This window comes from Toxotes jaculatrix, chromosome 5 (genome assembly GCF_017976425.1).
Source record: "Toxotes jaculatrix isolate fToxJac2 chromosome 5, fToxJac2.pri, whole genome shotgun sequence".
Taxonomy (NCBI): Eukaryota; Metazoa; Chordata; class Actinopteri; family Toxotidae; genus Toxotes; species Toxotes jaculatrix.
In genome coordinates, this window is record NC_054398.1 from 17856813 (window position 1) to 17870936 (window position 14124).

Consider the following 14124-nt stretch of genomic DNA (forward strand, 5'->3'; position numbering starts at 1 on the left):
GGTGTAACACGAGTCGAGATGAAAACTGTGCGCTGGATCCGGCTTCCAGTGCAGATGCTGGTCGCAAAAGAGGGAGAGGAGGTGCATGATGGATCCCGTCCCACTGCTGCTCATCATAGTCACATCTTTGCCATTTTACTCGGCAGTCTACACCGGGCCCCTCCAACCGGAGATCTCCAATGGCACTTTCCATCACTTCTTTGTCCCGGACGGGGATTACGATGAGACTGAAGACCCGGAGCAGTGCCAGATGTTGTTTAAATTCTCGGATGTGTATCCATGCGGGGCCTCCGAGGAACGCGACTCCGTGGTGCGGGACGACTTCATCATAACCAAGCTGCAGGCGGAGGACGCGGCGCGGCTGCTGGAGAGCATCGGCCGGACTGTGGCGCACGACCTGGACGGAGAGGACAGCTACGGGAAGTTCCTACAGCGGGAGATCTCCCAGATCAGCGAGGCTTTTTCAAACGTGGACAAGTCTCTGCTGGAGCTCGAAGTGAAGTTTAAACAAAGTCAAGAAACTGAGCTGAGAGAGGAGCAACAGCTGAACGGCTATGTAGTGAAGCAAGTGAGTGACATCAGGGACGCTGTGAGGGAAACTACCGACATTTCTCTGGGACTTAAAGATAAACATGAGCTGCTGTCTCTCATTATTCGCAGTCATGGCACTAGACTGAGCCGCCTGAAGACTGAGTATCTCAATTTTGGCTCATAGTGAGGTTATGGCAGCTTAGTGTGTGTGTGTGTGTGTGTGTGTGTGTGTGTGTGTGTGTGTGTGAGGGAGAGAGAGAGAGAGAGAGAGAGAGAGAGAGAGAGAGAGAGAGAGAGAGAGAGAGAGAGAAAGAAAGAGGACCCTCCAGTTCAACAAACAACTGGAAAGTTCACTGTGGCTTAAAAATATCCTTCCTAAGTGTTTGATTATCTCTTACCTCTTGATTATTCCCATTCCTTGGAACTTGTGTCATTAAAGGGAGCTGTAACAAAAAAAAAAACAAAAAAATAAAAAAACAAAACACCAACACATTCCTTTGAGTCAGGAGGGGAAAAGGAAATGTGAACATAAATTATGTCTGCAAGGATCCCTCTGTGCCACTTCTGAGGAACAATTTTATTCAGCAGAAAGTATGAAAATAAAAGTTCCTCCAGCTGGATTTATTGGCTTCTGGATAAATAAAACAGCCAACTTTCTGTCTGTGTGGTTTAAGTATGATGTTTACAATTTTAGGTTATTATAACTGATTAAATAAATACTTAATTTTCATCACACGTCATAACTTTGCCTTTTTCTTTCAAGCAAGACAATATTTTCTTTGCTGTCTTCTTCCACGGTTGAATCAACAATTTTGGTTTTCATGTGAAATTCATGAGTTTCCTGTTGCATGTTTGTCCTGAGACATACAATTGTCATACAGTGTTGTGTTGTAAAACCACCTCCATCCTTTGAAGCTTGAGGTTTTCATAAACACAAAACCTCTGAAATGTGAACTTTTGATTTTCAGCAGTGGAAAGTGATCCTCCTCCCCTGTCTTGTTTTTACATCACCGTGTTTATTACTGGCACTACAAGTGGCATACTTGACTGTCCCATCAAGTGGCCCTGGTTAATTGGCGTCTGAAGTCTGTCACTGCCTCCCACTTCCATCTGGAAGTCATCCACTCAAGTATGAAATATGTTTGTCCAAAGGCAACCGCTGTCGTTAATATCTATTCTTCTGTCTGTCACAGTCTGTTGAGTTTGTGGTTGATAGGAAATATTTTTGTGTTAAAATTCAGAGCTGTTTTGGATGATGTAATTTTTCTAAAAATAGACTTATAAATGACAAACTGCTTCTTTGATTCTGTATGAAAATGCCCCAACATTTCATTTCTGACACTGTTAATTGGAGGAAGGTAGCTTTGAATTCCTGAAAAGTGTTAACACGGGTCTCCAGGATCACACACACAAAACAATCTACTGTCAGGCTGTTTTAATTTGAACGCCTTTGGTAGTCTTCTGTGTATTTTCTGTCTTTAACCACTGTTCTAGAAAACGTCTGCATAAACCACAAAGTAATTGCCATGAGCGTGCCCATTTTTTACAGAGATAATGTCTCTGCAGATGTGAGGGAGCCAGATGGGCGGCCATGGGCGCAACTGGGTGTGATTTCCTCTGTCTGGTTTTCCTCACAGTCCAGCTTCCCCTGGGGGACCCCTTTTTGAAAACAGCTCTCTGTGGCTCGGCACAGTGCTGAGCTGCAGGAGCTCCATGTGCAGAGAAATCCTATACGTCTATATGGCTCTTAATTTCCAGGGGCACTGCACAGGGCTCAGAAGATTTGATTAAAAGATTTGGTTAAAATTTCCTCTGTGTAAGTTAAGGTAGAGCAAGTCACGAAAGCTCTCATAAATAACCCATCCATCATACTTTCATTTGTCTTTTTTGGCCCAAATCATTAATTCCACTTATAGAAAAATATTTTGTCTGTAGATTGGTTTCAGGTCCCTAATGCTTGGAAGCAGGAAGACCTGAGTGTTAAGCCTGCTGTTAGAAGAATGTATTCCCTTGTCTGACATATTTTAAGGACAAACAAAGAAAGGTCAGGAATGCAGACCAGAGCTGACCTGAGAATGCAGAGATCTCTCTCTGTGCAGAACACAAAGCCCCAAAACCACATGCCTCTGTAGTGTTGTTACTATTAGAAAGATGAGAGTGACTTGAATACTACAGCTGCTACTAGTTCCACTACTATTATCACTGCAATGAACAGGCCTACTATACTACAACTACCACCATTTCCAAGAGCAAAACCATCCCTCAACATCTGCCACTTAACCTTTCTTATTTTGGAGTCCTTGTTTTTGGAGTCCTTCTGATTAAAGACAGAAGCTGGTCTTTAATCAGAACAGAATGATTTTGACAAAATCATTTTAACCACTTACTAGGTTTTTCAGGAGATTTCAACCATATCTCATAGTCTTCATCAGTGGGCCAACTGAATGGCAACTTAGATTTCACATGCATATCAATAGACCAACTCCATTACAACTGAGAAAACCTCCACTGAGCAAAGTCCATTCTCTGATGAACGTCACAAGAGTGGGGTTGAAAACTACAGAAAAGCTAGCAAGTGGCCCCTGTGTTAAGGTTAGTTGTACTGCTCATTTTGAAGGCCAAGAATAAACTGCTCATGCCAAGAGTAGAATGAATCTTTAACAAATGTTACTAACAGAACAGAACAGAACAGAACAGAACAGAACAGAACAAAACAAAACAAAACAAAAATATAAGCAACATAACTGCATCACTGACCAGCAAAGCCCAACAGCGACTCTACTTCCTCCGTAAACTGAGGAGAGCCAGAGCCCCAGCCCCCATCATGTGCAGTTTCTACAGGGGCACCATAGAGAGCATCCTGACCAGCTGCATCACTGTGTGGTATGGCACCTGCACCGTGCACCTGCACCGTCCTGTCGGAAGAAGCTACATCGCGTAGTGAGAGCAGCTGAGAAGGTCATGGGTGTCTCTCTCCCCTCCCTTCAGGACATCTACCACACTCGTCTCACCCGCAAAGCCCTCTGCATTGCAGGTGATCCCACCCACCCGTCCAACAGCTTCTTCAGTCTGCTGCCATCCGGAAGGAGACTGAAGAGTCTCCGGGCCAGAACCAGCAGACTGAGAGACAGTTTTGTCCACCAAGCTGTCAGGATGCTGAACTCTCTCCCTGCCTTGCCGTCCCTCCCCCTGAGGACCCCCGCACACACGAACCCTAGACCCTCACCCACATCCCCCCTCTGAACCCCCCCGGAAATATGGACTCATTCCCACACACACACACACACACACCACTGGGCTGAAACAAACTTGCACCGACACTTACATTCAGCTGCTGCAATATAACCCTGTTACTGCTTAAATTACATAATTTGAGCTAAAAATTACACACAAATTCTTTTGTGTCACTGTTTTTTTATTATATACAACTCTCTTCTCAACTGAGATATGTTTATACTGTTTATACTGCTTATGTTTATTTATGTTTATACTGTCTTTAATTTTATTTTATTTTTTTACCGTAACACTGCGGGCCTAGGGAGCACTGCAATTTCAAAACCTGTGTATGACCTGTACATATGGTTTTTGACAATAAAGTTGACTTTGAACTGTCTGATATTTCCTCAGACACAGTGGCAGAGAAGTATCTTTTACTTTAATAAAAGTAGAAATGTCACAGTAAAAGTACTGCAAAAATATACTAAAATATACTCAAAGTACCAAAAGTAAAAGTAGAATGGCCCATTTCAGAATCACATGTATCAGTGGATTATATTTATTCATGCTTTAATGTGTAAGTATGACTTTAATGTTGCAGCCGGTGAAGGTGGGGTTCATTGTAACTATGTGCTGCTATGTGTTTTTCACTAGTCATTAGCTGATTGTATTATTTGTTAATAGTTTAAGTGAAAAGTAATATGTACTTAGTTACTGTTACTCTCCATTACTGCTCAGTCTACGTTTACTCCTCAGACACTGAACTCATGCGCTCTTTTAAAGCACTGGCCTTTGTTTTGTTTTGTTTGTTTTTTAATCTACTTGTTTCAGGGGTAAACATGTAATTTTCAATTCCTCTCCTGCAGTGACTTTGCAGAATGAGAAACAGAAAAGCATACCCTGACTTCATAAATCTGAATGCTATGATATAAAAACTGAATGTTTCTAATATACTGCATACCATTTATTAGATCATTAAATTATAATAGCTTATGTAAACACAGTCTCCAGTGGCCAACATGGTTTAGCAATGGGGATTTCTCTCAAGGCTGCAGCTGCACATAATAGGTCTGTGAAGATAATAAATACAATTTGAGCAATACAATAGTAAAGAAGAGATGCTAAGGGGCTGAGAAACCTCAGGAAATGAGTGGAGCCAGCAGTTGAATTAGATGTCAGAAAGATTTAATTTCTCATAAAAGTTGTGGGAAAGTAATAACAGCTCACAGTGGCTGGTACGCATGTTGTCACTGGAAAACAAAAAAACCATTTAATAAATCAATCATAATACAAGTGTAAATCCGTGCCATTGCCAGGATGTTTAAAGTATGTGATCCGTGAGCTTTTGGTGTTTTTGTTATGGATCACTGATGTTTATAAAAGGAGGTTTAATTTCACTGTTATGCACAGCGGACAGTCACTTCACCTTTTCTGTTCTGCTTTATTTAGATTGTTTTTTGTTTGTTTTTTTTGTGTGTTTTGTCACTTGGTTTTGGTTACTGGCTCAAGCTTTGATCACTGACAATTATACATTGAAGTGTTGAGATGTGGTTGCATAAAACAGACGCCTATTAACACAGAAATATAAACAGCTGCTATTTTTTTTAAAGAAATCGTGCAGTGAAGGTTTTGATTGGATTAACAGGCCTCTGCCTGCTGAGATACCAATGAACTCACAATGCAAGAGTAAGACAAGCACAAATAAGTGTATACAATGTCTGTTCAGTGTCTTACACAGGGGAAAAAATCGTTTTGCATGGCTGTTTTATTTTTCAAAAATATTTTGATGGGGGTAAGACCTCAAGAACAACAAAACATTTCCTTCAAACACAGTTTGATCTTAATGCTCATATTTTTCCTTGGTTAAACACAAATGCATCTGCATACATACAATTTAAAAAGTACATGTACATATCATGTTTTGAATGAGTACATAATGATACACAGTTGCCCTTTGAAATGTGACAGTACACATCCATGGTTTGATTTTCAACACAGATTTCAAAGTTGTGCTATGGGTCTTCTGCCAGTGTTTCTTTTTCTCTTTTTTTCTTCTCAAACTAGCAGATTTTACAGGAAGAAATTTGTATAACTATTCTCCTCTTGAAGAGCAAGCAATAACACTGAACAGTTCATTCATAAAGAGGGACAGAAAAAAAGCACCAGAGGAACTGAAATCATCTTCAGTCAAATGTCACCTCTCTTTCATTTTCATGTGGACCGCAGCCACTGTCCTGTGCTTTCTCTGTGCCCAGCCGTGTGAAGGCTCTCTCTGCTCTGAGTCCCTGGGTAAAACTGTCTCTGGAACAGGGCTCATCACTGTTTCAGGATGAGACAGGTGTCTGTTAGATGTGCAGCGGCCTGTCAGACGCAGCCGTTCTCCTGCCTAGGCTTGTGCACCACAGGGGTGTGTGGAGGGTAGAGGGAAGGAGCAAGTGTGCACAGGAAGCCAGCCAGCAACGTCAGGCCCAGTCCACCCCATGCACAAAACATGGACCAGCCATAACCATGACTGATGTCCTCTGGGATGCCAAACATGTAGCGAGGATAGCGGGACAGTTCAAAGTTGATCCCAGCCACACATGTGCAGAGAGAGATTATGCAGCATGTCCCTGCCAGAGAGGAAGAAAAAACCCAGTTAGACACGACAGGCCCACTTCTCATCTCCTCTGATGCATCATTTCACCAGCCTCTCATTGATAAAGACCTTACTGCCCCTCTGTGGTGATTCAGGGTAGTGTTCTTTATGTAAAGTACAGCTTACCTCCCATGAGGAAGAGAAGTCCGGCGACATACTGCATCAGATCATGCTCCTTACAGCAGCCCAGCACGCCTATGATCCAGCCGAACAGGATGATGGATATGGCCATGCCTATGAAGCTTGCAGTCATCCTCTGGAGGTCTGCAAAGCGCACAACACAAGTGACAGTGTTTGTTGGGGCGATTCCAAGTTTCTCGAGCCCACATTAATTCACCAGATTATGAAAAGGCGTTTTGGGAACTCACGGAGCGCGTGCCACTCATCCTGCCTTATTGTCTTCGTCAGGTTGATTGGCAGATTTCTGGGGAGCGCTGAAGATGAGTAGTAGTATTTTATTGGTGTGCAGCGGGGAACCAATCCTGTGGATGTAAACAACGCAAAGAGGATGTCACATAAGCACTGAGATGAGATGAAGAGGATATCACAAGGCTCTCTGCTGCCACCCCCCTCCCAAAAAAAGCACCCAACCCCCTTCCACCGCCACCCACCCATCCACCCACACCATTGTAGAGTAGCTTATTGTACGCATCTCGAGGCTTCTGTTACTACAGCTTGCCCTTTTGTGCTGGAAAATAACACAGCACGTCGATTGTATTGTAACTGTACTCCGTGTTGTACTGCGTAGGCCTTCAGGGTCTGTGCGCAGCATCAGCACCTTGGATAGCGCATACGTGCACAAAGTATTTTACAGATAGCGCCTCACACAACAATACAAATGTCCAAAATGAACATATCATAACACAAAATATAACCAACCCGCAACCCCTCTCTCCCCCAAAAACAAACCTTTAAAGATCAAATCCTCTGTCTCCAAGTCAAATCCCTCTCGGTGGCACTTTCTCCACAGTCCGGTGATGGTGGAGTTGAATTGCCGACTGCAGAGGGACTCCATCGCCGGGGCAGGAGGCAAGAAGTGCCGCTTGGCCCGCAGCAGCATTTCGCCGCTGACACTGGAGCCCTTTCTCTCCACATTTTTCTCCTTTGGCAACATGCGAAGCGGAAGGTTGCTGTTGGAGATGTATATGTAGCCGGGGTCGTTTCTTTTGTTCGAATAATTCTTGCAGCGTTCCCGGTGTCTCCTCGCGTCGGTCTCGTACCAGTTGTCAGTGCTGATCGCTACTGCTATCAGCCCCAAAGCGCAAAATGCCAAAAAGAGACCTGCCACGGTTAAAGTCCTCATAGCAGCCATGTTCCATGCGTATCTCGCCTCGGTGCCGTGATAATTCAGCGGGACAGCAGGACTCCGCTCCTGGCTGCTGCTGTCAGTGTCTGAGGTGGGGAGGAAATTCAGCAATACAGTGGAATCTGAAACGGAAATAAATCCCCAAAGCCCTCATTTCTTTGATTTGTCAACCATTGGCCGAAAAGTGCCAAATTCCGAGGCGGAGGATAAATAAATTTGGGCCTCGGTGAGCTATTTTGGTTGTCTCCTCTATGCCTCTGAACTCAGTCTAGCCTAGATACTGGCCAGTCCAACATTTCTTTTCCAGTAGATGGAGACAGAGCAAATATTTGAAAGCACAACAAGCCCCGCGCCTGCACTTACTGTACTGTATATCATGAGATGTAGGAAAAGATTGCCAAAGTTTGACACAGTGCTACAAGAGGAAGTTAACCCTCCCCTCTCGGTTTTTAATAGACCATCTCCTGTATCACCTCAGCTGCTGTTGTCTAAAGTGTTCAGTTATGAAACACTGAAAGACAGACCAGATTAAACCCCACAAAGGGCCTCGTTTTCTTTTTGTCGTGTGCAGGAAACAGTTTCATCACATCCAACAGCTTGCTCTTTGGTAACTTTCCATCCCAACATGGTCAAACGTCAAAAAAAAAAAAAAAGTCTGATACTGTTAGGTTCATGTGTAAAGGCTGTTGTGTAACCTTGTGTAACCACACTTAAACAGTATCATGTATGATTTAAGTGTGAGATGTTAACTAATAATGTCTAATGTTAATGATATATTTGTGACCATGACAGATTCGGGTCTGCGCATCCAGATTTTATTCCACACTTTCTGAGGGCAAAACATAAAACACAGTCAAGTTACAGTGACACAGTCGCTCCAGACATTTCAGTCAGTTTTCACTGGTTTCATTCTCATGGTCAATACTTCCTCAATTGAAGCCATACTGCCAACAAAAAAGGGGAACAAGCCCAATTCCAAACTTCACTTTTGGTTTCGGCTCCTGAGTGCAGTAACTCTTAAAAAATTCCTACATGAATAAATCATACTGGGGATTTGTTGTGATTGATAGTAAGAAAAGATAGATAGATAGGTAGATGATGTTCTCCTGCACAACAGGTATATGGGAGAGCTTGATTTTTTTTTTTTAACCATGAAGGGTTGAACAACAATATCACTTTTGTTTGAACTGAGGAGGGGGAAGTTGAATCATACAAGGGAACATCACTGAATATGTGTTGATGTGTTGATAACAGTCACTGGAATTACTTAACAAATGATGTCTAACAGTGGGCCTTCCTTCACAGATATATTTACATGGTTTATTTATATTCATTTAAATACCCCCACCAAATGGATACTTATACAAAAACCTGTTTCCACATGGTCTGGGGAAAATTAACTTTTAAACAGCACAGATTCCTGCTGCTATTATTTTTTTCTGGACCATAACAAAAACAAACAATTTTGAATAATTATATATATATACGCTAATTGCATGTGATCTGCTCTTTAATTATACGGTCATACTTCTTAGATAAGCAGGAAATGGATGTAAAAATGTGACTGGCTCATACATGACACTCAGCCATCAGGAACTAACTGATCATATGAATTTGATAACTGGATGATAGGAACGTAGACTGGACAGGGTCTAGCTTATTTTCTCACTTTCAGTTCCCATTTGTCTGGTGAAGTCAGTGCTCAGCAACATTGCGTGTTTGTCAGTGAAGCAATAAGAAAAAGTTAACACTGACTGCCAGCTTCAAGAACTAAGATTCTCATGCTGCCTTGTTTACATGATGGACGGCTATGTCATGTCATCTGTAAGTGTTACTGCTTTATTGTTTCATGTTTGGCTTTTTACAGAACCGATCTGGTATTTCAGTCTTTTTCAGTCATAGTTTGTGACAATGACAGGACTTCTTACTGTTCATTCTATGTGTTTCTATAGATGTTTCTGTTTGTTACGGACATATATTACACTTAATTTATTAGCAGTTCTTTTCATTTATTGATTAACTATGTGAATCTGAGAAGAAGAGGAAGACTTACTTTTGGAGATTTGTGTTAATAAGGACATGTATCTGTTTTCTCTTTGGAAAGAAACCCCTGACATAAAGTAAACCCAGCCTTATGTATGAACTTGTGTATTGACCCTGGTGACGTGGTCTGTTGTATTATTCATTTTTCTGTCTTTATGTTCTATTAGAAGCAATACAAATAAATTAAAAAAGTATTTCTAGTGTAACAACAATTTTTTGTGTCTGACATAATTTTGGCAGGGCAAAGAGACACAAACTTTTACTTTCGCAATGACAAAATTTAAATGTTTTTCCCCTTCAAAGCCATCAGAAGACATTATTCCAAATGAGACAGAGAATTATCGGCCACCTGCAGAGCTGTACCCATACCTCACTAATGTGGGGGAGATCTATGAAGGTGAGAAGACTGGATTTAACAGTAAAAGGGTTAATCACTACAGGACTGAGTGTTAAAACTGCTGTCACTTCCCAGACCATAGATGGAGCTTCCACTCTGAACGTGCCCAGCAGTCGGACTTTGAGAATTTACCAGTGAACCACCTCACAGAGCTTCAGTCTGTGTCTCCTCAACAACTGATACAACCCTACCGCTACAGCAGTGAGTGTCTGCCTCTTCACCTGGACCCTCCACTCGCACCTCTCTCTGTGTCCCCACAAGTAAGTTCATGTGTGGAAATGGATGATGGCACCAGTATAAAAAGACACAATCTCTACGTGTATTTTTTGATACACTGGTGTGCATGCATACTGACCAGGAAATGTTCAGTATGATCATACAGCCACCACTCTAAATCAAGGGAAAAACTAAATGTAACACAAGGTCTGTTTTGAATGTGATATTATTATTAGCATATAGCAGTGATGAAAAACCTTTATGTCAAGTATTAGTACATGACATAAGTCCCCTGAGTGAGTAGACATACTTACTGCAATCAAATCCTTACAAGTGTAAGGATCTCAGGTATAAAACAACATTCACAAGAGAGACTAAGGTTTTGTTAATTATTTTCTTCAAGTAAGCTATGTGCTGTGACAACATGATGGCAAATTATTTATTTGACTTCACCTCACTTGATTTGAAATTAAAATGTTAACTAGAGCTACCACTGGTGATTATTTTGCATAATCTGCACGATTAATCTGTCAGTTACTTTCTCAGTTACTCGTTTAGTCCATAAAGTGTCAGAAAATTTTTTTTTGTTTGTTTGTTTGTTTTTTTTGCCCAAGCAGCTTCATGGAAGGCAGCAAAATCAGAAAATAGTCAAAATTAAGAACCTTAAGCCAGAGATTTTGTCCATTTTTTTCTCAAAAGAATGAGAAATGATTAACCGGTTGCTAAACTTGTTGCCAATCACTATCATTCTGTTGATCAACTAATCAATAAATGAACCAATCATGACAGTGCTAATGTTAACATAAATAAATCTTTGGATATGCATGCTCCAGAAATGAATACTATGTGAAGTGATTCTTTACTTTATACTTATTGTAGTTACAATAATAACAACACACTATTTTTTATTTCTTTTTTAAAATTTCTTCTTCACATATGCAGAACATAATGTAGATAGTCAGGGCTATTTTCACTGAAATGTCATCTGCACCACGTGGTCTTGCTGAGCATTCTATTTTGGCAGAGCTACTTCCTCTTTTAAGACAATGATAGCGTTTAAAACAAAAATGTCAGACTATGAATAATTGCAAAACCCAAAAAAATTGCAGTTCTGTCTCATCTCTGTATAATCTTGAACTATGACATTCTTTAAATTTCTTCTAAAGATCCCATATTACACCCCATCCCTGTGCTACCAGTACCAACCCTCTGCCTCGCCTGGCCATTACTACTCAGAAGAGGAACAAAGAGGAATCAGTCCCCCGCTCGAGGTATCAGAAGGGGAAGATGAATTTGAAGACCACAACCACTCCTCCTTCAGGAAAGACACTAGTGAGTGTTTTCATTGCAATTCAATTTTAAGTCATATTGAAAACTGACAAATTCTTGACAAAATAGTCTTAACAGGTTTCACATTTTCCACTCCAGACAACAAGAAGAAAATCCGCCTGTACCAGTTCCTCCTGGACCTGCTAAGAAATGGTGACATGAGTGACAGCATCTGGTGGGTGGACCAGGGCAAGGGCATCTTCCAGTTCTCCACAAAACACAAAGAAGTCCTGGCCAACCACTGGGGTATTCAGAAGGGAAACCGTAAAAAAATGACCTACCAAAAAATGGCTCGAGCTCTGAGGAACTATGGTAAAACTGGAGAGATTAAAAAAGTAAAGAAGAAGCTAACCTACCAGTTCAGTGAGGAAGTGCTGAGGAACCTCTGTTTGCGTCAGTATTCTTGATTCTTGATAAGGAAAAAAAAATCTCTCTTTTACTAATATGCTGAAATCACTAAAGTAGCCAAGATTGAATTTGCCTGTACATTTGCAATTTTACTTAGTTTTTCTACCAAGTTTTTTTATTTATTTGTGATGCCAGTGCATTCCCTCTATGGCATTTGCGAACTTCTAGATGAATTGCTTTATTTTACATTCAAATGAGGTTCGTGTGCCTGTGTGCAAGGATTAAATGATTATTAAAGATCAGGGACAGCAATAAAAATAAAAAAAAACAACAACAAAAAAACAAAACACAACAACAACAACAAAAAAAACCCAAAAACGCACAGCTAAAATAACATTTTTTCAGGACCTTTTTGACTTTTTTTTGTCATGAATGTGTGTAAATAAATATTATGATGTATTATTTTTGTCAAATTACTCAAATGACAGGAAATTACTCAAAGGACAAAAGACATTCTGACTCACAGTGTATGTGTGCAGATGGTGTTGCCTGTTTCCAATTCAGTGGCAGCATGGCTACAAATTAATATCTCAGTTTTTATAGACTTGTTAAAAGAGAGTACAGTAGACAACTGTAGTAAAATTACAAGAGGCAGAAAGAATACCAGCATACAACCAAGAAATACAAAGTAGCAGATATGTGGTTACATGATAAATAAAGGGATTTCAGTATACCGCATAGAGCTGCTAAATAACATAACTACCAAAAAATGTGAATAGAAACTTCAACCATACTCTCCATGCAAAGATGCAAAACTTTTTTTTTCTTCCTAAGAATCATTAAATGTTATTGCAAACAGATGGTATAGACATGTGAAGTGAATATGTACCTATGAAAAGATGATAGACAGACTACAAATACATAAAAATTTTAATCCCTTTGCATACACATTTTGATCATTTTGTGCCTCTGTGGTTGTTTTGTATCTTTTGTCATCATTTTCTGACTCTTAAGGGTTGGTTTGCTGCTCTTTAGGATCATTTTGTAGTTTGTGCCCTTTTCGTGCCTTTTAACTGTGACATTCAAACAAGAAATATTAACAGGCACTTCATATACAGGGTCTGGCCCAGGGGCCCCCTGATAGTAGATTTGATCATGACGTAGCACATTTGATTATACCTGAGCAAGTGACTGTTGTGATATATGCCCAAATATTTATGTAATGAACATTTACAACTATTCACAACTGGCGGATTGGCCAGATACAATTTATTCAAATGAATTACTTCACAAAAGCCCAAAAGCTTGTGATGGCTTATTTAACTTCAGAAGAGTACTTCTACAACACGTCAGTAGAAAAATATTACTATTTTAGGATGTGCAACCAGGAATTTCCCTTAAGTATGAGTAATTGAGCCTTTTTTTCATGTTTACAAAGGTTTTTGTTAAAATGCAAAATGGATTCTAACAGCAGTAACAATGCTTTGTGTGATTGAGGCAGCACACAAATAATGGTACAATGATCAATAAAGAAACAACAATTCACTGATCAAATTCATTACACAAGACTCTAGTTTCACAGCTTTAGGGTTTGTGCAACGTTTCGGGGTGTCCAGGTAGGATTTTAAGTAGGACATAAAGATGGGAAGTTGGGTTTCATCTGTAAGAACACCAAATAAAATAAAATAAAATCAACATTAAATCTGAGTTGAGTATCTAATTTTCTGTCAAAGGTTGAAAGTCATACAAAAAAAAAAATCTGACTAATGGTACAGTCCCAAAAGAGATGAGTTATGGTTTCATCTGTGTTGGGACAAACGGAGTAAAGAGGGACAACATATAACCTTTATTTTACAGCAAGTGAATTAACAGGATATCACTTGTGCAATATTTTCAGATTTCTCGCACCTCATTGAAACAAACAAATTTAAAAAAAACCCAGATAAGAGCCATGTTTTCTCCCGGTCGCTGAAATTATGCAAATTTCTGTCAAAAAAAAAAACTAAATAAAAAATAAACAGATTTACTATCTGCATCCCTCTGGATTGGGTCTTTTATTATTAATCATTTATTTTTTATTTGTTTCCGAACTAGACAAGA

At 40.2% G+C, this 14124-nt stretch overlaps 3 protein-coding genes across 4 annotated transcripts; 2 read left to right on the forward strand and 1 right to left on the reverse strand.

Moving 5' to 3' along the window:
• Positions 1–58: 58 nt before the first annotated feature.
• Positions 59–1040, forward strand: fibina (fin bud initiation factor a). The gene has a single exon (XM_041038061.1). It carries the CDS (start codon positions 86–88, stop codon positions 713–715), a length of 630 nt encoding a protein of 209 aa, XP_040893995.1. The 5' UTR covers positions 59–85; the 3' UTR covers positions 716–1040.
• A 3962-nt stretch (positions 1041–5002) lies between these two features.
• On the reverse strand, positions 5003–7992 carry tmem276a (transmembrane protein 276a). Its single transcript, XM_041038057.1, has 4 exons — positions 7295–7992; positions 6754–6867; positions 6512–6649; positions 5003–6359 (listed from the first exon to the last, which is right to left on the reverse strand). The coding sequence occupies exons 1-4, from the start codon at positions 7695–7697 to the stop codon at positions 6112–6114; spliced, it is 903 nt and encodes a 300-aa protein (XP_040893991.1). The 5' UTR covers positions 7698–7992; the 3' UTR covers positions 5003–6111.
• Positions 7993–9318: 1326 nt separating this feature from the next.
• Positions 9319–13719, forward strand: spi1a (Spi-1 proto-oncogene a). 2 transcript variants are annotated; one of them, XM_041038058.1, is made up of 5 exons: positions 9319–9515; positions 10038–10131; positions 10207–10391; positions 11514–11679; positions 11776–13719. In XM_041038058.1, the coding sequence occupies exons 1-5, from the start codon at positions 9489–9491 to the stop codon at positions 12081–12083; spliced, it is 780 nt and encodes a 259-aa protein (XP_040893992.1). In that variant the 5' UTR covers positions 9319–9488; the 3' UTR covers positions 12084–13719. The 2 variants fall into 2 exon arrangements, with proteins under 2 accessions (XP_040893992.1, XP_040893993.1); XM_041038059.1 differs by having other exon boundaries at positions 11547–11679.
• The last annotated feature ends 405 nt before the right edge of the window (positions 13720–14124 follow it).

Excerpts from the sequence above, each read along its gene's own strand:
- tmem276a (XM_041038057.1), bottom strand. The coding sequence starts at position 7,697 with ATGGCTGCTATGAGGACTTTAACCGTGGCAGGTCTCTTTTTGGCATTT. Across the intron at positions 6,650-6,753 it reads GGATGAGTGGCACGCGCTCC|ACCTCCAGAGGATGACTGCA; the intron begins GTGAGTTCCCAA and ends TGCGCTTTGCAG. Across the intron at positions 6,360-6,511 it reads ACTTCTCTTCCTCATGGGAG|GGACATGCTGCATAATCTCT; the intron begins GTAAGCTGTACT and ends CCTCTCTGGCAG.
- fibina (XM_041038061.1), top strand. The coding sequence starts at position 86 with ATGATGGATCCCGTCCCACTGCTGCTCATCATAGTCACATCTTTGCCA.
- spi1a (XM_041038058.1), top strand. The coding sequence starts at position 9,489 with ATGATGGACGGCTATGTCATGTCATCT. Across the intron at positions 10,132-10,206 it reads TGTGGGGGAGATCTATGAAG|ACCATAGATGGAGCTTCCAC; the intron begins GTGAGAAGACTG and ends GTCACTTCCCAG. Across the intron at positions 10,392-11,513 it reads CTCTCTCTGTGTCCCCACAA|ATCCCATATTACACCCCATC; the intron begins GTAAGTTCATGT and ends TTTCTTCTAAAG.